At 39.8% G+C, this 23,160-nt stretch overlaps 1 protein-coding gene across 12 annotated transcripts in view; it reads right to left on the reverse strand.

Moving 5' to 3' along the window:
• Positions 1 to 545: 545 nt before the first annotated feature.
• CD44 (CD44 molecule (IN blood group)) overlaps positions 546 to 23,160 on the reverse strand; it is a 90,215-nt gene continuing 67,600 nt past the window's right edge. For 8 of the 12 annotated variants that reach the window (XM_072619156.1, XM_072619161.1, XM_072619160.1 and 5 more), the window contains 7 exons: positions 22,967 to 23,053; positions 19,745 to 19,837; positions 18,108 to 18,308; positions 14,288 to 14,335; positions 10,602 to 10,682; positions 8,110 to 8,188; positions 546 to 4,181 (listed from right to left, as the gene is read on the reverse strand). In XM_072619156.1, coding sequence (XP_072475257.1) covers positions 3,968 to 4,181; positions 8,110 to 8,188; positions 10,602 to 10,682; positions 14,288 to 14,335; positions 18,108 to 18,308; positions 19,745 to 19,837; positions 22,967 to 23,053 — 803 coding nt within the window. In that variant the 3' untranslated portion in view covers positions 546 to 3,967. The remainder of the gene's footprint in view (positions 4,182 to 8,109; positions 8,189 to 10,601; positions 10,683 to 14,287; positions 14,336 to 18,107; positions 18,309 to 19,744; positions 19,838 to 22,966; positions 23,054 to 23,160) is intronic. The other 4 variants (XM_072619158.1, XM_072619157.1, XM_072619159.1 and 1 more) reach the window with 4 other exon arrangements.

Below are 23,160 nucleotides of genomic sequence, written 5' to 3' on the forward strand. Positions count from 1 at the left end.
AAAATCATTTAAACTATAAAACCCTAAAAATCTGTGACAGAGAGCCACGAAAGAGTACCCAACACACTGGATGTATCCTCTGTGTAGGGTCACTGAAAGAATATGAGTAATAAGGGTATCAGATGAGAAGATTTAAATGTGTTGACACCCGTAAAGGGAATACAGCCACCCACGATCTCCTTATCCATTATGGTTTCATTTATACAGTATCTATTTGGGCAAAACCATGCCTCTGACAAAAATGGCAGGAGGTTATGCTTGACCTCCCAATTACTGTCGTTTAAGTTGGGAATATAGCCTACACGCTCCACCACTCTCTCTTTGGAAATCCCAGTTCATCCTTTTGAATGGGGGCGCAAACATGACAGATATCTCCATCCTGCTGTAAATCAAGAATCTTTCATCTTAGAATTTTAGAACCTATCCTTCCAACATCCCCAGACAGATGAGCCCCATGTTATTCCCCCCTCCACCAGCTTTGTCAACCAGCCAGATAAGCTCCACCCCGCCCCCCACAAACACTTCAATTAGAGACCAGAGCACAATTTTCTCCTTGTGGATTCCATTAGCCATTTAATGTTTTCAATAAGTCCTTTCCATGAGGGCAATATACAGATCATGCTTTTTCTCTTTATAAGCAGTTTCTCAATAAATAAACAAATATCTAGGGAAAGATAGATATGCTATAAAGAAAAAATGAGGGCAACCGATTATCATACACAGATGAATGAACAATATACACTTTTTTTAGAAAACATCACACACCTGTCTCACTAAATAGTACCCACAACGCCGTGCTTAACATGTCATATATTTGTTGTTTGCTGTTGTTTTTTAGTCATGTCTGACTCTTCATGACCCCATTTGGGGTTTTCTCAGCAAAGATACTGAAGTGGTCTGCTATTTCTTTCTTCAGCTCATTTTACAGATGAGGAAACTGAGGCAAACAGGGTGAAGTGACTTGCCCAGGGTCACACAGCTAGTAAGTATCTATGGCCAAATTTGAATTCAGATCTTCTTGACTTCACACCCTGTGCTCACTTCACCACTCAGTTGCCCAACAGGCCATATTATTGCTTGTCAAATATGTATTATTTTCTCAAGAGAAACTGGGAGTCTCCTTATTCTAAACTAAAATCTTGGCAAAGTAATTCTCTCTCAATTTATCAATCAATATTCATTTATTAAGCACCTACTATGTGCCATACAGTTTCCTATAAAGGGGAAACCCCACCAGAGAGGTCTGTTTTTCCAGGCTAAGACAAAACAAGGTGTAGATATAAAGTGATCTTTTGCTCTGTTTGATTTTTTATATAATGCTAAATTTTGGGGCAGCCCTTAAAAGACAGAGGAAATTAACAGTGGTGGAATAGATAATTTATAAGGTCTCAGGTTGCTTTGCAAGGAATTCAACGCTAATAACTCTATTTTGCCAAGAATCTAAGAGATGTTAAGTTATCTAAGGTTTGTGATCAAGCAAGTTTGAGGCAAGATATTCATGAACTCATCAGTGCTTCAAGAAATAAATCATAGTCCTGCCATGATTTTTTTTAAAAATGAGATAAGAAATCTTGTGAATGGATGTGCATCAGAGAATTGGACTATTGATAGTCTGAGAACACTATATGGCTTAGTGGGTAAAGAAATGGACTTGAGCACATGTTTGAAACCTGGTTCTTACACTTACTAGATTGCAATTGACCTTGACCAAATCACATCCCCTCTCTAAATCTCAAGTCAACAAGCATCTTTAGTACCTACTACGTGCCAGGAATGCTGACAGAAGCTGAAAATACAAAAGCCAAAAAGAAACCCAGAGGTCGAGGAGGGATTTACATGCCCCGTTAATAAAATGAGGTAATTGGCTACATCAGGAGTTTTAAAGCTGGCATCCATAGATCCCATCTTTTGCTGCTAGGGATGATCACAGGAGAGAAATTAAGGGTATCCTTGTCATGAAATGATATTTCATTGGTTAGAAACTTAAAAGAAAAAGTCTCAGAGTTGGATCTGCAACAAGCCCAGGGTGGAGACAGATGGAAAAAGAAAAAAAAAGCATTGAATGTTTCCCCAAGGCACTAGTATAGGACTGATAAAAGATTATCTTATCCTTTGCTTATCTGCAAAAGTAGAGTAGAATCTGTGTGTGTGTCTGTGTGTCTGTGTGTCTGTGTGTAAGGCCCTAAATAACATTTGCGCTGAAAGTTTCTTTGTCTCAAAAGCATTGCTTGATGAGTAAAGCAGGAAGCCATTTTCTCCCTGACAAGTCTCCCATTGGTACCGTGACCCAGAAAGTAGGTTTGCTTTTACAGACCCACTTAATGGCTGTGGTGACTCATTCTAAGTGGGCTTGAAATGCTACCTCTGCTGCTGAGTGCCGTGGAAGAGGAGAAGGGAGCCATGACTAACTTAGGGAGTTACTTGAGTATTCTACATGGAATTGGAGTCTTCCCAGGACCAAGAATAGGAAAAAGTCCAATAACTGTTTCAGAGATCCCTCAGGTAACTGACCCAAGCAAGCCTGTTTTCCTTCTCATCTGTAAAATAGAACAGGGAAGGTTAGAGCAGATAACTTTTAAGGTCCATTCTGGCCCTGTTTACAATCTAAACTTGATCCAGAACCATGACCTGCCCTGGGCAAAATGGATTCCACTAGCCAGTTAAAATAAAAATAAATATACTAATAAGAGCACTTGCACAGGAGCCCTTCCTCTCCTCCACCCCCCCCCCCCACAAGCAAAAAACAACAATAAAAAAATCCTGTTCCAATCTCTAAGTTGGATAGTGACTATTTACATCCTCTTGCCTTTCCATGTTTTTATTGCTTTCTCCACTGTTTTCTGAGGGTGAAGGGGCATGGGTTGATTTTCACGGACATCACTAGCTGGGCCAGGGTTCAAAAGAACATCAAATGAACTGGCAACCCCCTGCCTCCCATCTCAGCAAGCGGTATATTATACATATTTAATGTGATTTTAAAGTTACCTTCAGGGCAATACAACAGGTGGGAATTAGAACACTACTCCATGCCAAGCCTCTTAAAATTACAGTTCTAGGAGAGAGGGACTTTTTAGACCTAAGAGAGACAACACTGATACCTTCTTTGATCTCTTGTGAGATTTGTCTTGAATGTGTCAGAGCTTATGGGCACTATTTCTAAAAAAAAGATTCCAGGGATGGCTTTGGGCAGCCTTGTGCTCTACCCACAGGAAGAGCTTAGCTACTGGAGGAGAGTGGCATCAGTGGGTCTGGTGACAGAAATACAGACCTTTAAAACCTTTTCTCTTCTTTGACAAAGGCACCCTGATCAATAGATCTCTAGGGCTGGTCTTGTCAAAACAGAGTTGAATAGTTTACTACTGATAAATAGCTTCACCCTCCAGGCATGACCCATGAGCCTTAGCAACTTTCTGGAGTGGAAGGTCTCAAGTGGATGGTAACCAGCACACCTTAGAAAACCCGAATCAACTAGAATGTTCAGGACGGTGTTTCCATCCTTGCCCAATGAGACCTTGTCTGGTTTTGCTTTGAAGTTTCATTCTAACCATTCTTCTCCCTCCCCATTGAACCTTCTTTAGACGTAGGAACTGTTATTTTCAAAGATTCTGAAGGTAGAATGGGGGTGAGTGACACCAGAGTGGGAGCGAATGGAAAGGGATAGAAGGACAGAAGAAGATGAAATGTATCTCTGTTCAAGCTAGCAGCCACCCATCACAAACCACAGCTGCTGGGAGTACTCTAAGCAGGAACTGGTATTATCAAATTCATACCCAAAAATATGATTTTGGTAACTTGGGCTTGACTTTAAAAAATAACGACAACATAAAACCCAAAGGACAAGAAAAAAATTTGGTTAAAAAATAAAAAGCCAACATGACTATCAGTAGCACATCGCATCTGAGTTAGTCCCAGTTCCATGTAATGGTGATGTCCCCATCTCTCATTTGACAAGCAGGCCTGGCTGGTCTTATACTCCAATCTTCATGTCGACGTTCTGCAGATTTCTGGTTTCATCAGCTGTCATGCACTCATCTTGTCCCACTTGACCATCAGATTGTTCTTTGTACACCAGATGCACCATCTCCTGAGACTTGCTGGCATCACCATTCAGCCCAGAACTCTTCTTGTCATCCACGGCTCCATTACCACTGTTAATCACTAGCTTCTTCTTCTGCCCACACCTACTCAGGAGAAAGTTAACATAAAAGGATATCAGTGGGACTGAAAAGAGGGATTTGGGCCAGCAGCCAAGGAAGGAGAACTACTTGTTCAAGCATTCCCCTGACTTCTAGTCTTATCTGAGCTAGTATCGGTGCATCAAAGTGATAAAACTGAAGTCCATGATAACAGTTGATGCTGCTGTTTTCGCTCAGATTTCCCTTTTGACCGGTTAGTTTAGATTGAAGATTTTTACATAAATACCACACACTCATCCTTGATAACATAGATCAAGAGGTAGAAGGGATGTCAGAGGGAGAGGCAACTAGGGAGCACCACAGTGCACAGAGCTCCAGATTTGGAGTCAAGAAGACTCATCTTTCTGAGTTCAAATCCAGCCTCATACACTTACTAGCTGTGTGACCCTGGTCAAGTCACTTAATCTTGTTTCCTCACCTGTAAAATTAGCTAAAGAAAGAAATAGCAGACCATTATAGTATCTTTGCTGAAAAAATACCAAATGGGGTCATGAAGAGTCAGATGCAAAAAACAACTGAATAACAGTCCAACTTTATCATTTTGCATATTAGAAATTAAATCTCAGAAAGGTGGTCTTGCCAAGTGACTTGCAAGTGGCAGAGCTACAATTTGAACCTAGGTATTATGACTTTTCAGCTGACTGTGTACTCTATTATGCCGCAGCTCCCTTTGCAAAGTGTTTACTTCATTTGTTACTTCCCCTGATGTTTACAACCACCCTCTGTAAAGGGAAATACTTGAACCTTGTCCCCCATAACGCACATCTTATTTCCTCATTTCCCTCTCTACCCTGATGCAATGTTTCCTCTTTCTCATGACAAAGAATAACCTTGCTCCACGCATATGAAGTAGATGTCATTATATATCTGTCTTCTCCATCTCTGACTCTGAATCTCTCCAATTATATTATATCCTTTGCATGGAATATAAGCCCCTTGAGGGCAAGAACTGCTTTATTTTTATCTTTGGATCTCCAAAGCGTAGCATGGTGAAATCATTTTTGAGTGGAATTAATTCCTGCATTATAGATGATAAACTGTACTAGATGACCACTAAGCTTCCCTTGGCTTCTAGGAATCTGAACATCATGGGGTTCTGTATTCCACTGGGATTCAGAGAAGAGGGTAAGGAAACATCAGCACTTTGTTGACTGACTGGTACGATGGAAAGAGAACTGACTTTCCTGATCTGTAAGATAAGGGAGTGTAGTGGATGACTTTGGACTAACTAGCCTCTTAAGATTTCTTCTATGGAATTCACCTCAGATACAAGGAGAATGATGCTGAGTTCTGTTAAAGCTCAAAGTGAAATCCCAACCAGAGAACCATAATGATAATGTTGACCAGAACATGAAGACCTCAGTCAGTAGCAATGGAGTGAAAATTGTTTCTGGATGGGGCTGTCCCTATGATGCTTTCCTCCCATCTCAGACTTCTCGGATGAAACCTAGCTTGTGGATCTTGGATCACCTTGTAAAGCAAACATATGTCTGCGGAAGGGGGAAGAGAGGGAGGGAGAGGAGAAGAAGGAAGAGGAAAGAAAGAAACAGGGAGAAACAGTGAGGGAGAGAGAGAGAGAGAGAGAGAGAGAGAGAGAGAGAGAGAGAGAGAGAGAGAGAGAGAGAGAGAGAGAGAGAGAGAGAGGAGGGAGGGAGGGAGGGAGGGAGGGAGGGAGGGAGGGAGGAAGAGAGAGGGAGAGGAAGGGAGAGAGAAGTCTTTTAAAAAGGGGGGGATGGGTAATGGGCTGGTGGCTTTAGAAGAGAGATATGCACCTACAGACTTACCCAGCCTACTCTGTTAACCAGACTTCAATTATAATTGCAAATCTGTTCTCAATTATCCAGTACAGGGTAATTCACAGCACCCAGGTGGCCCCATTCACAGCAAGCAGCCCAGTATCCAGCCTATCCCTGTTGTCGGTTGCCATGGCAAATGACTTCTTTTGGAGGACGGGAAAGAAACAAAGGGGTGGTCTTTTATTTTTTAATAGACACAATAGAAGCTGGGCCTCTCGTTATCTAGGCATAATATGCACGCTCCAGCTGTTCTAACCAACCCCTGGGATGGATGTCACTAGTGTACTTGACCATGTGCTCAGTGCTTCAGCTCTGACATTCCTGTATTAACACACCAGCCAGGGCTGACTCACTGAAACCTGATTAGGAGTGGAGACCACATACTCTGAGAATTGGCCAATGATCTGGGGTTCAATCAATAAGAAATCTATATTTTACTTTTTGAAAGTAATCTGAGGCAAAAAAAAAAAAAAAGAGTGAATTCTTGTGAGGCCTTCTTCAAGGGAATTTATTTGTCACTTGAAACACTCCCTCTCCATTTATTCGTATCTCTCTAGGAGTGCATTTTTGGTGTGTGTGTGTGTGTGTGTGTGTGTGTGTATGTGTGTGTGTGCATGCACATGCGTGTGTGTGAGTGTGTGTGTGTGTCTGTGTATGTGAATGTGTGAGTGTGTATGTCAGTGTGTGAATGTGTGTATGTGAGTGTGTGTGAGTGTGTGAGTGTGTGTGAGTGTGTGTGTGTGTGTTTAAAGCAGTCTTGCTTTCTTCTAATTGAAAGTTCCTTGAGGACAGGGCTAATCTCATATTTGTTTTAGTCACTGCATTTCTTGACACAGCGCCTAACTAATAAAACTCATGTAGAGATTCACATTCTGCAGACTGTGTTACAAATATTTCCCGCTTTGATCCCAGGAGGTGGGCGCTATTATTGTCCCCATGTTGCCAGTGAGTAAACAGAGGCAGACAGTGATTAAATAACTTGTCCAGGTCACAGCTAGTGAATTTCTGAGGCCAGATTTGAAGTCCACTGATCCATCTCACTGTCTCATAGTAGTAGGCAATTAATAATTATTTATTGATTAGCTGATTGATCAATTGGCTAATCAAAAGTGTTTACAAAATAGTTCCCTCACCACAACCCACACAAAGTAAGTACTGAAAGCATTATTACCCTTATTTTATAGATGTGGAAGGAGAGCTACAGAGAGGTGACCTGGCTTGCCCAGGGACACAGAGCTAGGAGGGTTTAGAACTGAGATTTGAACCCAGGTCTCACTTGATTTCAAGTCTGGCACTCTTTCCACTTCCTTCCCCAGTGATTTTTTTTTCTCCTTTCATGCTCTAAAGGCCAAACATAAGCGATACTGCTACTTTCATAGGTTAGTGGATTTGGAGGTTGAAGGTAGCTTACAGTTGATCTAGTCTAATCCCCTCATTTGACAGATGTGGAAACTGAGGTCCAAGGAGTTAAAGTGACCTGCCCTAGATCACATACATATTAGAGGTGGCAAAGTGAATAGAGCAATGGACATGGAGTCAGGAAGACCAGAAGTCCAGCCCCCAATATTTACTAGCTGTGTGACCCTGGGCACTTACTCTCTGTCTGCCTCAGTTTCCTCATATGTAAAGAAGAGATAAAACTAGCATCTAACTCCCAGGGTTGTTGTGAGGATAAAATGAGATTGTACTTGTAAGATACTTTATAAATTCTAAAGTGATATGTAGATGCTACGTTTTGTATGAATACTGTTATTATCCTAATTATTACAAGGAAACCATCTAGCCTAGACCATCTTAGTCACTAAGAATAATTCTAACTGTTCTATACAGATGTTTGTCTATTCTCTCTCCAAAATTCTCTAGGAAAAGAGACCCAGTAATCTGTGAGTCGTACACCATAGGAAAGTTCTCCCTTCTCTCTAACTTCAATAATTCCATCCACATCACAAGTCATTTAATTTAGAAATAGTACCCCTCTTGCCCACTTAAGCACTCCTTCAGAATTTCTAACAAGTAGGTAGAGAGTTCAAAATTCTTCCCTTTAAAGGCAGCAACCTATAATAGATATTGAATGATTACACCTTCACAAACAGAGCAAAAATGATCAAGTGTCTTACCTTCTCCGACTGTTGACAGCAATGCAGACTGCCAGGATCAGAGCGAGTGCCAAGAGAGCTGAGAGAATAATCAGCCATTCTGGGGAGAGGCCAAAACACATATGTGACTTAGGATGGGTATGAAATGAACCTCACCTCATCTAATTTAACAAGACTCTCTAGTACAGAATAGGTGCTAAGAGAGGAGGAGGATGGCGGGGGTTGGGACCTAGTGTTTCAAATAAACTATTAAAGACAAAGTATATGAAGGCTTGGCTTCTCTTTTGGATCAAATTGAGCTGACAAAGCATTCAATTTATTATTCCATTGGCCAGGAGTTTTTCCAGGTCTTTTAGGTTTATAGATCCAAATTGATCATAGATCTGTATCTAGAATCAACCGAGGAGGCCACTTAGTCCAACTCCTTGACTTAACAAATGAGAGGAAATGACTTGCTCAAGGTCATTGACTTCCAAAGAGGTGATGAACTCAAGATGAGATACACAGAATGAGATGCATATTGTTGGTCATGGCCAATGTAGGAATCTGTCTTGCTTTGCTATGCATATTTCTTCCACTGGAGAGGAGAAAGTTGGGGAGGGAGAGAGAGGAAATAAATGCTTATTAAATGAATTTTTTTGAGGCAATCGAGGTCAAGTGACTTTCCCAGGATCAGACAGCTAGTAAGTATCTGAGTCTGGATTTGAACTCCAGTCCTCCGGATTCCAGGGCTGGCGTTCTATTCACTGCACCATCTAGCTGCTGCAATGCTTATTAATTAAAGAAAAATTATGTGTGTCAGAGGTGGGATGTGAACCCAGGTCTCCAAATCTCGAATCATTGCTATTTCCTCATTAGAAGGAAGGTATGTGCCTTGAGAGTAGAGACTGTCTCATAATTTGGATTAATATCCCCAGTACTCAGCAGAATGCCTGGTACATGGTAGGTGCTTAATAAATGCTTATTAACTGACTGATCAATTGGAAGACTTCAGTTTAATCCCAATACCAAGTGAGTGAAAATAATTATGAAAGATTTCTACTTTTATTTTTTTCCCTTAAATATGTCTTGGAGGGGATAGAGGAGAAGGGGTCAAGGAGACCTGTGGGAGACAGTAAAGGAGATTGGGGGGAAAAGGGAGGGGCAGGATTAATCCTTGTCCTTTTATTTCCCCTATCTCAAGCACTGACTTGTATGTGACTCACTGAATGTTCAAGTCATGGTAAATTATTTCTTTAAGCAACATATGTGTTTACCATCTCCAAACCCTTGAAGGGTTCTGGTTTCTGGCAGAATTTAGGCAAACAGACCACTGGAAGGAGTTTCAACTTCGTCCTTAATTCCTTCCTCCTGGAGTAAGGGTTCTTAACCCAAGGTCCATGGCTCCCCTCAAGGGGACAAGGAAAAAAAATACATCTTAATTTAGTATTTCTTTCTATTGTGAATTAACAAAAACCCTCAATATTCTTTTGAGAAGTATGTGTGTCTAAAATCCTTAAGACCTCTTATCCTGAAAAGGCATAGTTTTGTGACCCCTGCAGTGAGCATGGATCGAAATAAATCAAATTACAACTCAAAAAAATCTTAAGTTCAATTAAACTTTAATGATAAAAACTGTAATTAGATCCCGAAACAGATTTTAAAATTTTGCAATTAATTCCCAACCTAATATTTGATTGTTGTAGGAAAGTTCCAGTATGGAAACTCCCTCTAACAATACAGACCAACAATTTGTCTTCTTCTTACAGTCTTAGAAAGTAGCCTATGGCTGTGAGAGGTTAAATGATTTGTCACATAGCTAGGGTGTGGCAGAGGCTGAGCTTGAGCCCAGGTCCTCCAAATCTACAGTCAGCACTCTATGCACACTGCCATAACCCCTCTAATTCCATACTCCAAACCTGACAACCACTAGGCTAACCACTACAAATGCATCATGCCCCCCAAAAAGGTCTGTTCTTTCTGAATATGAGAAAGCCTTGGGATGATAGATCGAAATCAAGAAAACCCATTCTCTGAATGGTTCCAAAACCAAGTTTTTCATTTCACCCAACTTTCAGGGCACCTGGACCCAGTTTGCTGTAACGTTGCCAGAATAAATACATTTGTTGGAATTCAGGACATGGGCAAATTAGTCCAGAACTGTTCCCATTACACCCAGAATCACAGCTGCAGTGATGATGGCACTGGAATGACTTCATGGGGCTTTCAGAGATTAAATCTGATGAAAAGCCAATCTCGGCTCTATGGGGAAGGAAAAAAGTGTTTTCATCTCTCCATATCTGTACTCAGGACATCACATCGCTTACATTATACACAGCTTTAGGGGGAGGAATTGGACTATTACAAAATCTACATTGCTGTCCTCTCCCAGAGATTTAAAAGACAATAAGAATAAGCCATGGTGACCAGTCTTGTACAATTCTTTTCTACCGTTCCCTCTGTGATTCATCAGGACTGAGAAGTTTTGTGAGACATTCTATAAGATAATCTCCCTTTTCTAATTCGGAACATACCTGGAATTTTGGCCTTCCTTTTAAGGTTGGGATTTTGTTCAGATTGGTCTTTGTTTCCATCAGGGGATGGTGTTGAAGATTCTAGAAAAGAAAACAAGGCATTTTACTTTGGCTCCCATAAGAACAGTCATCAGGGAATGCTTTTTCACCACAAACTCATCCCCTGAAGTTAGAGAGAAGGGAGAACTTTCCTTTCCCCTACAGCTAAACTTTTACTATTTTAGAGAGATAACAGTAAAACTATTGGTAAATTTGGGCTGCACCATCTGAGGCAGTTATTCCCCACCCCCTTCCCCTCAAACCTAACTCTTAGCTTTGCTCAGTTTGACTAACGCTGGGCTTTTTGAGAAAGCATCCCTTCTTCCTAACAAAACATGAAAACTCTCAATTGCATCCAGGATCCTCTGGGGTGCTCAGTTCTGGATCACAGGGCTTCTTCCAATTACTATTCTTCCCCACTCACCCCAACCCCAAATCCAGCTTCGCTCTTTCAGTCTATTCAGTGAACAAAGGTATAGCACTAGAATGTCAGTTAGCTGACCTTAGAGGTCAGTTAGTTTAACTAATTCATTTTACAGATGAGGAAACCAAGGACTCCAGAGGTAAGGTAACTCACTTGCCCAAGATTTTATAGGAAGCAAGAAGCAGAATTGGTGTTTGAACTCTGATCCTTCAAAGTCCAATTTGTATTCATCCTTTCTACTTCCATTGCTTCTTTAGACTTGGAGTCAGGAGGACATGAATTCAAGTCCTGCCTAAAAACTTAGCTTCCTTAAACCTCAGTTTTCTTTTCTGCAAAGTGAGGATAATATTAGCAACTATCTCCCAGAGATGTAGGGAAGACAGAGTGAGTAAATATGTGAAACACTTTGCAGATTTTAAAGATTATGTAAATATTAGTCATGATGACGGTGATTGATGATGATGCCACAGTGTTCTGCTAACTAGAGTCTCTGGGTCTTGTCATCTTCCCTGCGACCATCCCTAAGTATTGCCCTGGCCCTTCCAAATGCAGTAAATTGAAGAGGAGCATAAACCCCTTTTATATAGCACCTCCCTCACTTAAGTGTGAGCTTCTTGAGAACAGTGACTATCTTGATTTTCTGTTTGTGTCCCCAGTCCTTAGAATAATGCTTGGCATATAGTAAATATTTTCCCATTCTAATCTATTAAACACTTTTCCATTTTATGCTTTGGTGCTTGGGAGCAGCTAGAGGATATAGAGCACTAGGTATGGAATCAAAAAGACCTGAGTTCAAATTCAGACCCAGATACTAGCTATGAGACCTGGGCTAGTCATTTAAATTTTGTTTGTTTCAATTTCCTCACCTGTAAAATGAGGATAATAATAGTATTTACCTCCCCAGGTCATTATGAGGATTAAATGAGATATTTCTTTAAGTGCTTAGGGTGATGCCTGGCATACAGTTGGTGCTTCATAAATGCTTGTTTCCTTTCCTTCTTTAGAAGAGACATTAAGCCAAAAATTATAAATATAAAAAACAGCTCAAAATAGTGATATCATTTTGGTCCTCTTCAAGTATGAAGGACAACAACTCATCCCACCAAAATACTGGCCAGTTAGTTGTTCCTCGTCCTTGGCTCTCCCTCTGTCCCATTCTCATAGATTTGTGAAGGCCACCATAACCCATGCCTGGAATATATCTCCTTCCATCACTTTCTTCCATCAAGGTTCAGGTCACTACCTTCTCCATTAAATCTTCCCTGATCAGTCAATCAAATCAATCAAACATTAATTAAGTGCCTCCTATATATCAGGCACTTTGCTAAGCTCTGATCCCCACACAATCATTTTGTTTTCTCCATCAGCAATTTTTAGAAATGATACTTATCAGCATACATAACACATCTCCCCCATTTGCCTAGGACAACATGCCCTCCTTAAGGGTGTTTGCTTTGTTTTTATAACTCTACATTCTATCACAATGCTTGATATATAATAGAGATTTGATAAGAATCCACTGAGCCTTCTCTTGATTTCTGAAATACCACAACTTTTCTACTACAAGACACAGAACAAAACAGGAGATTTAAGTTACAAAGATTTCAAATTCTTTTTCAGCTTGGATTTGTTGCAACATCAATGGCATCCAATATGCTTTTAACAGCCAGCAGAAACTTTTATTTCATCTGAGAGATGGGTGACTATGGGTACAAAATGTCATATGCACTGTCAGATGTGGTTATTATATTGGATGGTTTTGCTTAACTTTTTTTAATTACAAGAAAAAGTTCACTGGGTTTTTAAAAAGCTTGTTTAATTGGTTTTAGATGGAAGTTATCGATCCCAAGATGACTGTGCTGGAAGTAAAAAAGTCATCAATAAAATGTATTTTATTTCAAGGGGAAAAAAAGAGGTTCAGTAAAATGGAGAAAACTTTCTAAGACATATCACAAAGAAGTTGACCCAAATTCAAGTTTCATTAATTTTGTGCCTTCTTATAGCATTCAATTTAGATGCCTTCCCCTGTGATGGATAACTGTTTCACAGTCCGGGAAAACTCAACAGAAGGTCCCATAGTCTTCTGATGAGACACCAAGGAAATACACTTGGTTCCTTGTATCTTAGATCTGGAGCTAAGGGTATTTTCAGGAGTCATCTGGTCCAATCCTTCTCATTTTACAGGTTAGAAAGCTAAGACCCAGGAAGGTTTAAGTGCTTTGCTGAAGGTTACACAGGTGGTTAAATGTCAGGGATAGAACCTGAATCCAGATCATCTGATATCTCAGTCTACAGCCCTCCATAGACTTTACACTATACTGTGCCTTAAGTCTCTTCCAGTGCTAGTTAGGCTTCTACCCAATCTACATGGCTAAGTCAGCCAGCTCCAATTGCTTTTACTCCCACCCAGGAAGTTTTCCACCTCATTTGCAGGTTTTCACCTGTCAGGTATCCTAAAATGCTTGAAAAGCCTAAGTCTCTCTGACTCAGGTTAGCCTTTGATATTTGAATGGGAGGAGGAAATTAATGGGACCTAATCTCCTCATTTTGTTTTTCAAAACAACTGCCCCAGGCAAGGAAAGATCTCTGAGTGTGTATTCAAACTAGAGAGAGCCGAGCAGAGGAATAATGGGTGCTTGCCTAAAGAGAAAGGAACGTACCAGAAAGAATGACTCCCACACACCTGACTTTCACTTGAGGTGAGAATAGAGAAAAGGGAGGAGATAAAGCAGAGGTTGCTTCATACTCAGGAGACCAACAAAGTCAAGCTATGGGAGACCAGCTGGGAAAGCAGGTTTTCCTATCTGTGGCCCTTGACTCTGAAATTTGGGAGATACAATCTCTAGGAGGACAGATAATGCTATGTAGTAGTGATAACTGTCTTCATTCTTCTCTGAGAAAAACATGCCAAGAGATGCTGAGTCCGTAGGCTCACAGATTTGGAGCTAGAGGGGACATTAGAAATCATACTGTATAACTGCCTCATTTTACAGATGAGGAAACCAAAGCTTGGAGAGTTTTCATTTTCTTCCCTAATATCACACAAGTAGTAAAGAATAAAACCCCAACTTGAACCCAGCTCCTCTGATTCTAAAATTAGTCCCATTTCCACTTCAACCAACAGTTTTTCTGCTGTCTCCTGGGACCGTGCTTTGTAAGTAATTTCCTATGGATATAGGAGTTATTGCTATTTGTTGCTAGCAAATAATGGAGGCATACTCACCTGGAATAACAGGGTAATGGGGCTGACCAGCATGCGAGCCATCACGGTCTGTCAAGATCAATTAATAATGACTCAGTTATTTGTACTTAAACCACCTCCTGAACCCTCTTTATTGTTTGGTTTCTAGGCTTATTGGAAAGAAAAGAGAGGACCTGGAGATGGTTAGGCACCATAACTCATTTCTCATCTTCCAGTCCAATGAGAGAGTGGGTTTAAGTTTTATGAAACTAAATTTTAGAAAAATCAGATAACACGTCAAGAGGAGAATATCCTTAATGAAAACCCACCACCACTTCCCACCTCTAAGACAGACATTTTTATTTCCATCCCATCAAACGTTATGTGACTCAATTTGAGAAATTGGAAGCAATGGAAGTACTGAGTACAATTTGAGTAATGGAAGACCTGGTCTTTATTGGAAATTACCATGGAAAGAAGTCACTAGAAAAATCAATAGTGTCTGCTGCTAGACTCTCTTGAAATTAGGAAAGCAAGCACTCTTTCATCAAAGAGAGGGGAAAATTCAAGAAGGTGAGCATTCATTGAGCTAAGCCTTGGTTTTAAGCCTAGGTTTAATGAATATTTGATGAACTGAATTGAAGGTGAGGGAGTTTGGTATTTATTTCTATCGCAATTAGTTGAAAACTCTATTAAGAAACATAAAAAATCAGGACCAAAATTTAGTCTTTCCCATCAGTCCTCCAGAATCAATACTTTAGGAATCGATATAATAGAGAAACATGAAAGCACTCCATCACCAATACTTCTGAGACAGAGATTGGCACATATATTTTAAGAACTGGAATCTTTGGTCCAAAGTCTTTTGGGATATCAGCAACAATTCCACAGACTACATTTTCCAACATCATGTTAGAAATATGCTTAATCGTAAAGTGAGGGCCTTCAGAAAACAGCTACATGCTGTGTCATCCCTGTAGTCTGCAAATTTCTTGAAGGCAGGGATCTCTCCCCTCCTCTTTTCCTTGGTTTCCATGGTGCCTTAAACACAGTAATTAACCAGCAAACATTTATTTACTTGCTGCTCTTTGACAGAGAAGGTGTCATTCTGCACTGGAACTTTCCAATATCAATGAAATCACAGGTCTATTAATTTTTTAAAGGACCAGACACTATATATACTACATGTTGGAGTTACTAAGACAAAAATGAATAGTTCTCAAATAATTAATATCTACTTCACGGATTGGAGAGGACAAAGGGTTTCATAAAATGGTTGTTAATTTCTGTTTTGGCACAGTGCCTGGCTCATAGTAGGTGCTGAAGAAATATTTGATTGACTTCTTAGTCGTCAATATGAATCATATGACAACCCTATCACAATTGTTTATGTGTCCAGGGAAATTTGAGAATGGATGTACTTACTTTCACATACACATACGTATCTATACTACTAAATGAACGCATACACGTATGTATCTTTATAGAGAGTGTGTATAGATACACACATATACATACATATATGTGTGTATGTGTATGTGTGTAGATAGATAAATAGATAGGTAGGTAGGTAGGTAGGTAGGTAGGTAGGTAGGTAGATAGATAGATAGATAGATAGATAGATAGATAGATAGATAGATAGATAGATAGATAGTTTGCCTTGATAGACTATAAATTTACGGAGGACAGGGGCTATTTCATTTTTGTTTTTGAATCCCCAGTTCCTAGGACAGCGGCTGGCACATCATAAATGTTTAATAAATATTTGTGGATTGATTTATATCCCTAATATCTAGAAAGTGCCTGGCACATAGTAGGCACTTAATAAATCCTCGTGGATTGACAGAACTGTTTTGTCATTATGAAGAAGACCAAATCTCCATTGTACCTTGGAGTCAAATTATCACAAAAAGCACCATGGCTATAGTTGTTAACATGCATACAGCACTGGTCAAATCTGTTAAAAACTTAACATTCACAGAAATGTGGCCATTAACGCCACAGCTTCCTCATCTCTCACCCTCCAAAAGAAAACAAACAAAGAATAAAACCCTTTGCAGTGCAAAGAAGAACAAACTATGTGAAGAGGTGGATTTTGCATAAGGGTGATTTTGTTAACAATTCTTCTATATAGAACTATGGAAAATGTCCTCATACCACTCCAGAATACATTGTTTAATAATTGTGATTGGGCAGCGATGGGAATATGTGAACATCAAGTTTATGAGTAAGCATTCCATCTGATAACAATCACACAGTATTGGTTGTACATTTGTAACTATTTAAATGATCATTTAAAAATGCAAACTAAGATACAAATTGACAAATGGCCACACCCCCACACTCCCAAATAAGAAAAACCCAGCTCTCTAGCTGGTTATAGAGAACATCAGTTACTTAATTCCATGTGCTCTTAGAGCATTCTCCAGTTGAATTTCCAAAAATAATAACCACTACAAAAGACCACAGTAATCTTTTTATTTTTTAATGGAAGGAATGTCAAACAGTGTCAAGGCAAGGAACTAAATATGAACCTACAAGAATCCTCACTCATTTTGACAGTTCACCTTGTCCCATAGGTAGAACCTCTTAACTAATCAGTTGGTCAATAAAGATGTATTGAGCACCCACTCTGTTTTAGTCAAAGTGCAAGTTTCTAGGGGTAGAAAGACAAACGTGAATCAGTCCATGACCCAATGGAGGTAAAAATGCTTCAATGGCTGAGTGATCAAAAGTTTGGGAAGGAGAATTTTATTTAATGTTAGAATGAGGTGGGTCAATTTTTAATAATAATTTCCCAAATCTACTTTCATATTTTCATGCTCCTTTTCTTCAGTGTTAGTCTCTCACTGAGAACTAAGGGGTAAGGCAGGAAAGGAAGTACATAGCACAAGACTTGAAAACAACTGCATCTCTTTACAATGTTTTAAGAACAAACTAAAACACGTATTTTGCCATCAAAGCAATTGAGGTGAAAACCCTTGATTGGTAAGACACAACACAGAGAATTGTATTCAGAAATGCTCATGAAGTCCACCATCACCAAAAGCAATTGACCAACCAGTCCACCACCAAAGAATACTAATGATATAATTACCACAACCAAACAAAGGGAAGACTTTTTGGAGACAGAACCATGGTTTCATGCAGAGTGAAGTCAGAAAGAACCAGAAGAGAATGGGGAGTATGCACCATAGGGTCAACATAAAGACAACAAAGTGGCTATCACCAGGTCAAAAAAAGAAGATCTTGTGTGGATGAACTGACTGGTGATCAACTTAATCATGCATGTCCACAGAGCATTCCAGAGAAGCCCACCTCACAAACCACACTGTGAAGTAAGTGGCATGAGGGTTACTATTCCCTTTTTATAGAAAAGGAAATTGAGACTTGAAAGAAATTAAGATGGTGTCACCTCTAATTGGAAGCAAAAGTAAGGACTTGAAATGCCTCGATTCAAATCTAAGGTATTAGAAGGTATACAAATTCTTTCTCTGGTCACACAAAATTTAATCATGATCTACAGAGACAGAACATCTTTTCCAGCTATTCTAAGCAGGATCCTTGGAGCACAGCCCTTAACCTTGAGACCGTGAACTATATGTAGATATATAGATACACACATATACATATATGTATATTTAAAGACATATAAGGAAACATATGTACAAATATATTTACAACTGTATTTCAATATAATTGGTTTCCTTTGTAATCATGTATTTTGTTTTGTGCATTTTAAAACATTATTTTGAGAAAGCATTCATAGGCTTGATCAGTTTCCCATAAGAATCCATGACACAGAAAAAGTTAAAAGAACTGCCAAAGGAAAAGCAAATTGGATAATAAGCAACCTAATTACCTGAAGGGACTCCTGCAATATCAGGAATAAAACCTCCCAAAACAGTAGGCTTAGTAACTCCTGGCAACCCAGTAGTCATGTGGGTCCTTGAGGAGTTGGCTGTGTTGTCCTTTGTACCTGGGAAATGAACAAAGGAGTCTTCGACAGGAGTGGCTGAGTCTTCAGGAAGGCTTCCATATTCTAATCCAGCATCTCCATCTGCTGCAAGGTGGAATCAATTGTAACCCTGACATAGCAAGACCCCTACCCCATGCACAAAATCTTGAGGTCTGGTATAAAACTTTTTTAAAAGAGTCATTGACAAAGTAACAAAGGGTCCGAGAGAAAGTGACCTTCCAGGGTTAGTATTTTATAATTAGCATCTTGGCCAATGCTAAATAGATGGGGTTAAGATGAGTACAAACAGGATTATCATGAGTTTATCAGGGCCAGGAGAAGAATGAGCTGCACTGTCTTGCCTGTGTTATTCAAGAATCATCTAATTTGCTGGAGTTTTGACCCATAAACCAGATAAAGGACTACGTCTATCATTATCTAATTCACAACTGATTTCTATTTCAGTATTCTTTTAATGAGGGGTAGGTAAGTGGATAGAGCCCTGGGCTTGGTATCAGAAAGGCTCATCTTCCTGAGTTCAAATCTGGTCTCAGACATTTAAGTGACCCTGGGCAAGTCACTGAATTCTGTTTGCCTTAGTTTCCTCACCTGTAAAGTGAGATGGAGAAGGAAATGGCATACCATTGCAGTAGTTTTGCAAAAAAAAAAAAAAAAAAATATCAAATGGGGTCATGAAGAGTCAGATACAACTGAAAAACAAAACCTTTTAATGAAGCTGAGGGAGAATACAGGAAGAATCTGTGATGGGAAATTTTCTTTTTGGATTTTTCTTCACCAAAGCAAATCATATTCCATTTTGAACTTAGAAAATAGTCCTAAGGACTTGTCTAGAGGTTAAGTAACCGCCCAAGTTATTTGCAGCTGGAAGTGACTTAAAAATCAGGTCTTCCTGGTTCCGCACCAAGCACTATAATTACTATACCACACTACCTCTAATTTAAGAGTGGACATTGTATGGTATCAAAACAGCAACCATGTGATGAATGCATTTCTGCACCTGGATACAAACATGGAAAACTGTTAGAATCCAGTGTTGTTGGTTAAATTATTCAACTCCTTGCCATGAAGTCATTATTTCTGAGTCACAGGCTATTGTCACCTTAGATTTATGACTCATGACGACAAACACAAATACAGATCATGTTGGGAACTAGAAAGAGGCGATTCACGTAAGAGGCAGAAAAAATTATATAATTTTGACTTTGCAATCACTCTGAAAGAGAAATAAGCAATTTACTATGGCAAAAATTACATCATTGGCATGAGAATTGAGGGGAGAGGAATCATTCCTTGCATTTAAGAGAAATACTTTATCAAGAAGGCGATAAGCGGAAAAGGGCAGAGAACCATCACCAGAAGCACGTCCATCACTAGAGGCTCCCAGCTCCCATAGCAACATGGTGGCCATTTGATTACGCTGGCTACTCCATCACAGACACTACTCATGCTTTCTATTGATCAATAGCTAAAGCCAATGTAATGAATTTACTGGGAAAGCCATTAGAAGTTGTCATCCTTACTGAGAGACGTTGGAGAAGGAACTGTGGAATGCTTGTGGCTGTCGTCCAAACCTGTATGCGGTCTGAAGGGGCTCTGAGAGTGATCCTGTTCTGCTAGGATAAGGGATGAATCCAGAGTCAATTGGAAACTTTGATATATTTCTTCTCTTACAAGCTAGTGGAAGTCCAGCTACAGATGTACCAGAGATGAGTAAGAAAAGAAGGTGGATAAGACTGGTGCAAAGAATTCTTCTCCATTAGTTGATGAAAGTGTGCATTAGAACTCTCATTTCCCCACCAAGATGACCTCAATTCTTCAACACTAAAAAATTTTAGCGTGAGCTATGCCCCCAACCAGCATCATCTGCCTTGAATCAGCCCTGGCCCTGGTCACAAAAAACACACAGGAAAACCAGCCACCAAGGAAAACAGGAAAGGAGCCCACGGTATTGTGAAACACAGTTACTGCCAACAGTTAGGAAGGTCCGGCTGCTATTCAGGAAGCGTGACTGCAACGGACACAGACTCCCATGGCAGTCATAGATGCCAACTAACCACAACAGAAGAACAAGAATAACCAGCTTATGGGAACTCCAGGTGGATTTAATTCACAGAAACACGTGGTTCAGGCACCTCCTCCATTGGCACCAGCCCATTCCATCTAGCAGTTGCCAAACTACTTTGACTCTCTCCTTATGTTTCAAATCTTCTCCCTGGATGCAGACTCTCTGGGCTTACATGGACAGACTGTTCACAGGGTCAATGACAAGACCCTTATCTGTGTATATCCATTTCAGGTTAGGATCACAGACTATATCTGAAATAGCTTTGAGCATCTGAGACCATTTTCTTTGTGCTTTTCTGGGAAAGGTGCTGGTCCTTACTAGCTGTATGACAACAAGCCATTTAATTTCTATCTGCCTCAGCTTCCTCACCCATAACATATGGATACCTCCCAGGCTTGTTACAAAGATAATAAGGTAACATTTGGAAAGCTTTTCAAACCTTAAAGTGCTATGTAAATGCTAGTTATTGTTATTATTATATCTCATCATCATCATCATCGCCTTCAACCACAAGCCATACAAAATCTGAAAAGTTAATTAACATTCCTCCCCTTGCCCTCTCCTTTCTCTTTCCTCTCCTTCTTCTCCCTCTTTTCTCCCTCTCCTTTCTTCCTACTATATGCCAGGCACTGCACAAGGTACTGGAGATACAAAGACAAAAAGGAAACAATGCCCTGAAGAAGCTCACATTCTATTGAAACTTACTTTAAATTTCTAGACCAAAGAGGTACATATAACCTAACAAGAAAGTTAATGCCAATTATTCAAATAGGAAAAGTGGCTTCGCTCTTGATTTTCTCTCATTTAAGGGGAGGACTTTAGAAACCTGAAAAAGTTCCTGAAATGAAACCCAAAATGAAGGAGCTAATTCATAAGACATGGCCACTATTTTACCTGCATTATGACAGGAGCTGAATGGAAAGAGGCAGTTTCATACAAATGGCTCTCCAAACTTGCTTTGGATTCAAGTAAAACGTAAGTTCCTTGGGACAGGGAGTGTTTCGTAATTTGCTAAACATTACTCCCCTTTACCTACTCTGTGTTCCAGATAATTTAGCTGATTGCTACTTCCCAAACTTGGCATTACATTTCCAGGCTCCTGTGTCTTTCCACAGACTATCCACCATGCCTAGAATGCACTCCCTGCTCACCTTAGCATCTTGATATCATTCAAAAATTACTTCACCCATCACTTCTTTTAAGAATAAGCCTTTTCTCACCCTCTCCGTGTTATCATACATTCATTCCTCAAATATTCATCTATGCACTTATTTGAGAAAAAGTAATATCTCCCTCTTCCCTCCAAGCTTTAGTAAAATTTAAGCTTCTTAAGGAAGGGAAGGGAAGGTCATTCCTTTTTCTTGTATTCCCAGTATTTAGCATGGTGCCTGGCTTCCCTTGCTTCTTGCAGACTCAGTTCAAATCCCACCTTTTATATGAGGACTTTTCCAGTTCCCCCCATTTACCAGTACCTTTGGGAGATTGTCTCCCATCTACTCTGTATACATCTTGTATATACTTACTTATTTTCATGCTTGTTTCCTCCATTTGAATGTAAGTTTGTTGAGGGGAAGGGGGAATTTTTTTGCCTTTCTTTGTGTTCCCAGAACTTGTGCTTGACATAAAGTATTTACGAAAGATATGTTTGCCTGATTGACTTCCTGGCACACAGTAGGCATTTAACAAGTGTTTTTTGGATTGGATTTCTCAATAAATGTTTATTGAATTGGATGAATTTCTTTCCTTGTTCTGTCAATAAATTCTGAATGAGTTTGGGTGGGGCTCTTGGACTGTATCTGTAACTACAAAGTGCCAGTGAGGCAAGTTTGTCTCTGCACAGATGTTTGATGGTAGATAATGTTGGGTGACTTACTTTCCTTGGATTTTGTTTGTTTCCATGACCTTGACTTTTACTCATCAAGTAATAACTGTTGATGACCTTCCTCCCTTGGACATGGTTGGTTTTTACAACCCCCATGATTATCTACCACCTTCTTCTGCATTAAAAGTACATGCTCACCCCTCCACAAAAAAAGCATCAATACCTGCCTCTTCTCCGTAGCAAGGAATTTCTTTCTTTTGGGGGGGATTATGTCTAGTACATAAGGGTGAATGAGAGGTATTATGGATTCCTGCCTACAAACTGGTCTTTGAATCAGAAAGATCTGAGGTCAGGTCCTCCTCAAAATAGCAGTGGATCTGTAATGGTAAGCAGGTCACTTAATGTTTCAGTATGTCCCAGACAACTTTCTAAAACCCTACGATGCCAAACTACCTTTCTGGAAACCGCACCAAGAGTTCTCAACACAGATGAAATCATAGATCTGGACCCCAAAGAAAATGGGAGTAACCAGGTGAAAATATTTGAAAACCATTTTCATACTTGAATCCAGTTTCTTCATGGAGAATTAAGGCATGTATTGGTATATTCCCAAACTGTTCACATAAAATCACTGATTTTAGAGAGTACAGAACATGACAGAAGAACAATCAGGGGACTATACCTAATCACCAAAAGCAAAGTAAACAGCTGAAGCATCCACCAAATTCAGATCAACAACATGCAGATTGCTCTACTCCTCCACCATAATCCAACACCAAGCGAAACCTGAACAAGAGGTAAAGCACAAAGACCGGCTGCTGGGGCGGAAAAGGGACTGAAAGCTGTTATCCTTACCAGTGGCCATTGGAGGATAATCTGTGGTACCTTTGTCTTCTATCCACCCTTCATTTGGATCTGCAGTTGAGTGGTGAGGTGCTGTATCTGGAGGGGTTAATTAAGCATTAACGATCTGTTTCCTGAACATTTCTTTCTAAATCTTTTGTGCCTCGGATCTATTTTTGTTTTTCTACATACATATATTGATAAAT

The sequence above is a fragment of the Notamacropus eugenii genome, chromosome 6, assembly GCF_028372415.1.
Source record: "Notamacropus eugenii isolate mMacEug1 chromosome 6, mMacEug1.pri_v2, whole genome shotgun sequence".
NCBI classification, from domain to species: domain Eukaryota; kingdom Metazoa; phylum Chordata; class Mammalia; order Diprotodontia; family Macropodidae; genus Notamacropus; species Notamacropus eugenii.